General features: G+C 48.1%; 1 protein-coding gene across 1 annotated transcript; it reads right to left on the bottom strand.

Annotated features, from left to right (window-relative positions):
- Positions 1-275: 275 nt before the first annotated feature.
- URAD (ureidoimidazoline (2-oxo-4-hydroxy-4-carboxy-5-) decarboxylase) lies at positions 276-8,620 on the bottom strand. Its single transcript, XM_054577060.1, has 2 exons — positions 8,354-8,620; positions 276-1,293 (listed from the first exon to the last, which is right to left on the bottom strand). The coding sequence occupies exons 1-2, from the start codon at positions 8,526-8,528 to the stop codon at positions 947-949; spliced, it is 522 nt and encodes a 173-aa protein (XP_054433035.1). The 5' UTR covers positions 8,529-8,620; the 3' UTR covers positions 276-946.
- Between the last annotated feature and the right edge of the window lie 235 nt (positions 8,621-8,855).

Genomic DNA, 8,855 nt, shown 5'->3' with positions numbered 1-8,855 from the left:
AGAGAGAAAGGTGAGTTCTTCCTGCATAAGTGGACGTTCTGGCCACCAAGGCAGGAAGCTGCCCAGCCGGCTGGGGATCTGTAGCCCCAGGGTTGACAGCCTCCGCCAAGCCGACCTACTTTGGCCAAAAAGATTTCAATGGGCACTGCTTTTCTTCTTCCATTACCCAGTGTATCAGCTCTACGACGTCCCATCTTCATCCCGCCGGCCACGATATCCAGGATTGCTCAATGAGTATCATTACATTATTTTAAATTAAATTTTTATTGCCAATTTTTAAAATGAGTAATGGGTTTCCTGGGCAGTCTGAGGTTCTGAGGAGCCTACCTCCAGGAGAGACCTGCCCCAAGGAGCACGTTCCCAGCGCTGGCCTATCGCGGTGCTCTCTCCCACCCAGCTTTCCCAAACTTGGCGTCCTTGGCGCGCGGCGCCGGCGCCGCAGACTGAGACCCGCGCTTGCTTTCCTTGCACGGGCTCCTAACCTGCCCCAGAGCGAGAATGCCGCTCCGCTCACATGTAAATGTCGGTGTAGCAAGTAAGGTGAGAGAAGAAAAACAAACAGGCAAACCTCTATGGAATAAAGGGTTAATTTTCCGTCCATTTTGCTTGGCAACTCCAGCTTAGCAGGAAAGGGTATGCAGCCAGAGCTGGATAAGCACTTTGGAAACCGCAAACGCTGGTGGTGTCAACGGGCCGCAAAGGGAGTGAAGAATTGAAGCAGTGAGCTGGATAAATGGGGCAAAGCACGAAAATACATAGATATTTTGGCAAATCGTGCGAGAGGGGGCGGTGAACAAAAGGACTCATTATTCGTTTGATTGCCTCAATCTTCCCCTTCCTTGTGTGCGCGGCGGACGCGGGTGCAGGACTGTGCCAGCCTCCCGCCCAGGGCGCGTGGTGCAGGGTCGCGGTCTCCGCGCGTCCCGCGCCTGGGCGCGCGCGGCCTCTACAGTCGGGCAGGGTCGACGCCGAAGAGGTCGGCGAGCCGCAGGCGGCCGATCTTCTTCACCTCGCCCAGCGCTGTGCGCAGCTCCAGCGCAGATGGGCAGTGCAGCCGGCGCCCTAGCTCGCGGAACACGATCTCCCGGTCGCTGAGGCGCGCGGCCAGCACGAAGGGGAAGCCGAAGCGCGCGCGGTACTGCGCGTTGAGTTCAGCCAGCCGAAGCCGCTCGTCCTCTCCCAAGCTCGTCAGGCCCGCGACGCTGTGCTCCCGCAGTGACTCGCCAGTCAGCGTGCCCCGCTGCAGCTCGTGGCCCGCCAGGTCCGGGTAGCAGCGCAGGACGCCCTCCTGACCTGCGGAGAAGAACAGACACCCGGCGGGGGCCCGTTACCTCTGCGCTGAGGGGGCGGAAGGGGCTACCGTCTGCCCCGCCCCGAAGTGGGAATCGCGGTTCCCAGGAGATTATGAGGGGCCAAAAGGAGTGTCCTGGAGGAGCAGGGGCGCCCATTGCACTCGCCCCTCAAACAGGTCCTGAACCTTGCGCCCCTGTGTCTCCGCTTCTTTCGGCCTCCGTCGGGACCCAGGGGCGGGGCGGGAAGTGACAAATTTGTCCTTTGAGACCTTGGGGCAAGAAGAGCGGAGGGGTGAGGCTGCTGAGACGGAATTTACGACTCGTTCGGGAGGGAGCAGGGACGCGATAAGGAGCCCCAGCATTTCGTATCTTTTCAAAGTCCTTTGCTCTCAGGGGGGCTTTGATGTCGCAGAGGGACGGACGAAGGCCTGAGGACTTCCTGCAAAGGCCAAGGAATGGGGTTCGTTCTGTTCCAGAGAGGAAGGACGGGGACGGCCCACAAGGATAACATCCATGGGGCGTGGCAAAATGCCCAGGATTTTGTGACCTTTCTGGAATCAGGCCTCCAAAGAGCCCTGCAGATGATTAACTGGGGGGGAAAAAATCCCGCCAGAATTCCGCAGCCCTTTGAATGAAAGTGGCTTTTAGGAAAATAGCACCCACTCACCAACCACCCTGTCTGAGGCTCATTCCCCTTCCTCAACAGTAGATCCCAAATAGACCAAGAAGTATCACGTTTTCTCATAATCCCCAAGAACTAGAGTGGGACCCCCGGTGTGATTCCCGAGAGTAAATCGTAATCCAGGGGTTTTCTCGAGCCCTGGCAAATCTTTCCTCTTAGCTCTCTAGAGGTCACTGGAATCCTCAGGGCTGGGGGAGGTTTCAGATAGGGTGAGAGGGAGCCACAATCCGTATAGCGAGAGTAATGAGGCCGAATTTGCTGAGCAGTTGTGAAGACTGGGGATAACTCATCCGCCTAAAGCACAGCGTCCAATGCTCAGTGTAACTGACTGAGGCGCGGCCTGACACCTCTGACTCCAGCGCTGGGAATAGGCAGGGGCTCCATTGGAAAAGCGATCACTTAAAAGCCCTCTTCCTTGTGATGTAAACATTCCTTTACTCGAACTTTATCATTTCTGCCCAATTAAAGGATGATTGGGATTGTTCTGCTTAACTCATGGACCAGAGTCCTGAGCAATGGGGAGAACTGCAGGGGAACATCTGCATTTAAGAGAGGATTTGATGGAGGCTTAGAAAAGGTTAGGTGACCTCCACAATGTCACCTAGCCAGAGGCTGACTGTCACTGGACTCTGGACTCCAAATCCTGGGCATCTTTCAGGGCACTGGCTGCCTCTACAAGGTTAAGGGGAGTTTAAAATGAAATCCAGTGTCACCAATAATCCCATCTCTGTATCACCATGGTTTTAGAACCCCTCTCCTGGCCCTGCAAACAGGAGATGGTTCTTTCTTATTTCCTGCATCCAGCCCTGTCCAGGTGGTGTGAAAATGTGGATGTTAAATTCCCTGCCTGGGGACCTCCCGACCCAGCTCTGACTCAAGAGCTGGCTGTGCTATGAGGTTGCTGGATCTGCTTCTGCTGCGCACCCACTCAGCCCCGGGCCGCTCAGGCTAATCGGCTGGGGTGGGGGACACTTCGAGTCCTGGGAGGCTCTGCAGGTGCCCGACTGTCAGTGCCTATCCCTTGCCGCCTCCTTGCATATTCAGATTTTCAAAGCAGCCTCAAGGGAAGGTGGAGTTGGCCCCAGTCCTCTCAGGACTTCTTGTCTTTCAGCTTCCCCTTCACCCTATTTCTTACTCTCCAGAGGCCCAGCTCTAGCTTCAGGGCAGTAGGTATAGGTGGGAGACGCTGGTGTGGGGGCAGGACCTGTCCCCTTACCGCCCCCCTACAGGACTTGCCTCACTGTCCCACGCGTGCCCCACCAGACTCTGTTCCTCTTGCCTTTGCACCTCTCTTCTAATTCCCCTAGGTTTGCCTCTTCTCTTGAAAACGTTGCCTGGGGTTAATGTTTGCCCAGGACCGAGCCTGTATTTTCCACTGTTTGCAGGAGGAGAGGGAGGAGGCCAAGAAAAGGGGCAAAGCAAAGAGAAGAAGAGACTAAAAAATAAACTGGAACTTACACACACACACACACACACACACACACACACACCCCTCAGCTGCAAGAAATAGGACCTGCCCTGGCTGGTGTGGCTCAGTGGATTGAGTGCTGGCCTGTGAACCAAGGGGTCATCACTTTGATTCTTGGTCAGGGCACATGCCTGGGTTGCAGGGGTCCCTGGTGGAGAACACGCGAGGGACAACCACACAGTGATGTGTCTCTACCTCTCTTTCTCTCTCCCTTCTCCTCTCTCTAAAAATAAATAAATAAAATATTTTTTTAAAAAAAGAAATAGAACCTGATGTGTAGTCCTGTCCTCTGTATTTATTGCCCCAAACCACTGAGCCCAGAGTACTGCCCAGGATGGCTCTGATCCAGTCCCCCTGGCCTGCAGCAATGCTTCAGTTTCCCTCCCAATGCTGCACCCTGGAAACATTTCCAGCCTTGACCTTAAAATCCTGCGAGGGGCAGGTACTGCCAACCTCCCTGCCTTTAGTCCTGTGGATCCTCCCACTTGGAATGCCAAAGTTCTAACCAGATACCTGAATGTCCCTTGGTTCTCAGGGCCATTTCAATGTTGCCTGTTCTTTAGCCTGTGTAGAGATGTAGGTGTGGGTATGTAGTGTTTGCTGCAGCCACAAGACATGCATCTTTGCATCAGAAGAATTCCTGGCATAGAGCTGACACTCTTTGTTCCAAAAGGAGAAGACAGGGCAGTCAATAGAGGCCACTGAAGAGTAGGCAATTTGCTTACAACCCTGTTCCGGTCCACTTGTGTCCCTACATCTGTGCCAAGTAGTGTGTGCTCCTTCCTGGTACAACAGATCATTCAGTCCCTCTATTGAAGATCAACCTCTCCACTGGCGTTCTTGCAGCCAGTCTCTCTTCATCTCAAAGACTGCAATTTCAAACATCAGTGTCTCTTCCTTCAACTCATTGCCTTATCATCAATACACAAACATGCCATAGAATCACTCATCCCATAAACAAAATCAAATCCCTCCCTTGAGTTCCTGTTGTCCTCTAGCTTCTCCCTATGTCTCTGCTCCTCCTTAGAGCAACTCAAGAAAGCTAATATCTATGTAATATCTCCATATCTTTACTTCCTATTTCAGGTTTGCTCTACCAAGCTTTCAGTCCCACCCACCAACAAGTCTGCATTCATCAAGGGCACAGATGATGGACATTTTGCCCAAGCCTATGACCAGAGCTCTGTCCTCTTCTCTCACAACCTCTTTTGGAGCATGTCACAGGGTTGACCCTCTCTCCTTCTTGAAAGATTACCATCACTTGCTTTCTTTCACCAATGATTCTTGCTCTGCTGGATTACTAACATAGAAGCACCAGAGACTCATCTCTCCTCCCTTCTGTATTTACACTGATGCCCATCTAGTCCCATCACTTGAAATGCCACAAAGCCTTTGATGACACTCAGATCTAGTCTAGCCTTCAACTTTTCACCGAGTACCTTTGTTATGGCCCACCTGGAGATGCTATCTTTTCATCCAGGTGATTGCCAGCATCTCAGACTTTACAAACTCCCACTCTCTATCCTTAAGTCTTCCTCATTGCAGAAAACAGAACTACCACCCACTCCATTGCTCAGACTAAAAACTTAGGGGTTACCCTTAATTTCTCTTAGTTTTTGACCTGCCTTCCCCCAACAAATTCCAAAAACCTTTTGGCTCTAACTCTAAAATCTATTTTGAGAATCCAGCCACCTCTCTCCATCTCTCCTGCTTCAATCCTTGTCCAAATGACCTCTGACTTTTAAGAGAGGTCCCTGCTAGCTGACCTCTCTTTCCTCATATTTCTCCATTTCTCACTATTCTCCAACCATCTTCATCTTTTCAGTGCCCCCAAATGCCAAAAGTCTCAGGTCCCTTTTCTTAGAGTGTCCTTCTCCTATCTTTGACTGCCTCCTTCTCATCTTTTGGTTTTAAACTCAAATATCACTTCCTAAGAAAGACCTCTCTTTTCTTATGCATTTTCTATAAGAGTACTCATTTTCTTCTAATAGTTCCTAGAATCCAAAATTATTTATTTATGTTAATTCTGTCTCTCTTCAGTGGAATGTAAACTCATTAAAGTAAGGAACTTGTCTTGGTCACTGTTCCTGGGACAATTTCTGGGGCATAGTGGGCATTTGATAAGTATTTTGTTGACCAACACATCACTCTTGGGAAGGAATTTAATATATTCTTTGACAGAATATGTTTTAATAGCCTCTTCTACTTTATAGCCTGCATTCAAGGGCTTTATTAGTATCTAACTTCATTAATTCAACAACTCTGTTTTGAAATGAGTATTAAATAATGAATTATGCCATTATCACAACTGTGAAATGCCACAAAGAGATGCATGATTAACTCTACTATAACAGTTTTATTGCTCTTTGATTTTTAACACAAACTGGTACTGAACTATTTCATCATCGCCACTGTGCGTGTGTTTGCGCGCACGCGCGTTTCAACGTTCTTCCCTTTACTATTGCCATTCCCCTTTCCTGTAAATCAGGAGGTTAGCTTCAAGGGGTACTTGGCCAGGTTTTGCTAGAACTAAATATTAATCCTGGGCTGCCACCTACTGGTTAGTAGTCATCATAGCACAACCTAAATGGATTGCCAGTGGCTTGTCAACCTTTTTCCTGTAAACATGGGATCTTCAGTTTTCTGTTAATGGTAGAGAATTTTCTTAGATCATTTAAAACAGATGTTGGATGAGGTGAATCATCACAGCATGCACATTTCCTTAAAGTCCGTTTTACTTTTAGGATACAAAGACTATTGCACGCAGTTTGTTCCTTACTCTTCAAGGAATAGGGCTAGACTATGCAGTAAATCCCATTTTATTTGACTACTTAAGCAACCAAAATAGGCCTGTGGCATCAAGCATTTATGTTAATTAAATAAATTAGTAAACGAATGAATAAAACCCTTAGGAATTGTTTCTAGACTTTGCTTCCAATTCTCTGGAAAAATCCTTCAAAGGCTGCTGGGTTGACTATCAGGGTTTGAGTCCCAGTTCTGCCACTTGCTAGTTGGGTGTCCTTGATCATGTGACTTACTGTCTCCATGCTTCAGTTTTCACCTCTGTAAAATGGGGATAATAATGATAATACTCGTTTTCTAGAATTAGTGTGAGGCTTAAATGAATTAACAAATGTTGAGTATTTGGGAAAGTGCCTGAAACACGCTGATAGTAAGGGTTGACTACGTTTTAACTATTATTATTATTATTACTAGTACTTTGCTAACATCACCTGTCTGGTATTATTAAGGTGATTAGATAATGAGCACCCACTCAGACAGCATGGAGGCCTGCTCCCAGCTGTCTGTCTGAGATAATTACGGACACCAGCATAGGGCTGAGAAGCAGGCTCCACCCGCAGAGAGGTCCCTTAACTAGACCTTACCAGCCTTAACTAGAGCTTCTAGTCCAACTAGTTGGAGTGACTGTTGATAGGAGAGAAGAAAGAAATAGGGAAATTTTTATTTCATTATCTAAGCTCCTAGTACAGAGCAAACTCCAAATAAATGTTGAATAACTGATAAAGCAATGAATACTGGATTGAAATTATTTATGCTGTCACAGCTTTCTCTCTCAATACATTCCTTCCCTGGCCCTACCATCGCTTTGGGTATTGAGATAGATTATAGGATTTTCCTCCTTTTACTTATTTTTTCTTTTCCTGATAGAAAAAAAATATGTCATTCACAAAGCATTCACATCCTTTAAAAATCATTTCCCCTCTGGCTCAGAAGACTTCATTTGTCCTTCGTCCATTTTCCTGCCAGACATTTTGAACTTGAGCTCCCAGGGCCTCCTGCTCTTTCCAGCAGGCCGCGGGCTGATGGTTCCTGTGGGTCATCGATCAGAGGGCTCTGCTGTATGTCAGCTCCCCTAGTGCCTGAGTTCAGTGGTGGAGGGAAAAGCTCATTTGGAGAGGCCCTGAGAAATGGGTGTCAACATGGCCGCAACATTTCTGTCAGTTTGAGTTTGTAACACTATCTCCTCCACTCTTCCTAGATGTGCCTAAAATACATTAAAATGAGTTTCTTACTTGGGAGATGTTCATTTGACAATGGGAAGCCATCCCAGATATCAAAGGCCTGGATGGATAGGCAAGACCCTGTTCGCTGACCTCATGGAAGAGGGGAGAGGGTCAGTTGTCCCTCTGCACCCAGATCTCTGGGGAAGGCCCCTCTGTGACAGCAGCACTTGTCTCCCCCGCTTCCTGCTGTCCCTTCAGCTCCATCCAGGTGTCTCAGAAGAGTTATCTAGACAATCTCTTTGGCCTCTAAATCCCTGTGAGGCTGAGTCACTTGTGGTTTGCCTGAACCTCCACCCCACACCAGAAGTGCTTCCTTTTCTCTCTCCACCCAGAGGAAATCAACAACTTCTTTCCCTTTCTCCAGAAGAATTCATTCAGATTTTTGTCTTTTCTCCTTCACGCCCCTCCGGGAGAAGCTGATATGAATGAATTTACCTTCCTCAGCAGTCCAGTCCAAACTGGCCCTTTTTGGTAAAAATTTCAGCCATGTGCTCTTTCCCCTGGGCTCCTGAGATACTCTGGTATCACGCTGTCTTCTCTCCCTCATACAGGACATTCCCAAAGTGAACACACTCAGCTGAAACAGGTAGGCCCTCGGCCTGACCTTTGGCTTCTGAGCCCTGTGAGGCCCCAATCTCTTTCCTCATGACCTCATAGCTTTAACATTTAACAGCCACTTTACCTGAGCCAATATACATTCTTTTACCTTACTTTTGACTTAATACCGTGCAAGTGCTGAACTCCCATTTACTAATTTTGAGGAAACTTAGTGGCCCTTACAATAAAAATAGCTAAATAAATATAGCAATTATAACTAACTAAAGGAGCTGAATGTGTTTTGATAAGAATATTTGAAACCCCTCAGTGGAGAGTACCAGAGTCTTACCTGACTGTGGCAGAGCATCAATAAAGGCAGAAAAGTGCCTCTCTAAATCTTTCCAGTCAGAGAATGGGCTCTGGGACCAAACAGCAGCTGCAATCAGAGGACATCTCTCAATGATATTCCCAAATACATCCACAAATTCTCGAAAGTCCATGGAGTTGACTTTCTCTATGTCCATTGCTTGCAGGCAGTGGGAGGTCAGCTCCCCTCTTGCTGAGTGGGCGACAGGGACTCTGCTCACCAGGTTATATTTGCTGAATGCACAGCTTGTTTTTTATGCAACACCAGGTTGGCATGCTTTAAATGCCCCCGAGAAGCAGATCCCGAGGACTTGTGTAATAAGCAAACACAGGCTTTGGATTCTAATCGAGGGAGTGACTATCTGTGTGTGGTAAACATTTTCAGTCAAACTGTTTGCACCATCAAAGCCACAAGGGCCATATTTCACTCTCAGCATTTAAGCCACATACAGTTTTGGTGTCAATAACATTTTAATGTCAACATA

This window comes from Pteronotus mesoamericanus, unplaced genomic scaffold, assembly GCF_021234165.1.
Source record: "Pteronotus mesoamericanus isolate MK-2021 breed Mesoamerican mustached bat unplaced genomic scaffold, CSHL_Meso_final contig_41, whole genome shotgun sequence".
Lineage (NCBI taxonomy): Eukaryota > Metazoa > Chordata > Mammalia > Chiroptera > Mormoopidae > Pteronotus > Pteronotus mesoamericanus.
Note: the sequence above shows the minus strand (reverse complement) of the source record. Positions and strands in the feature narration are given on the sequence as shown.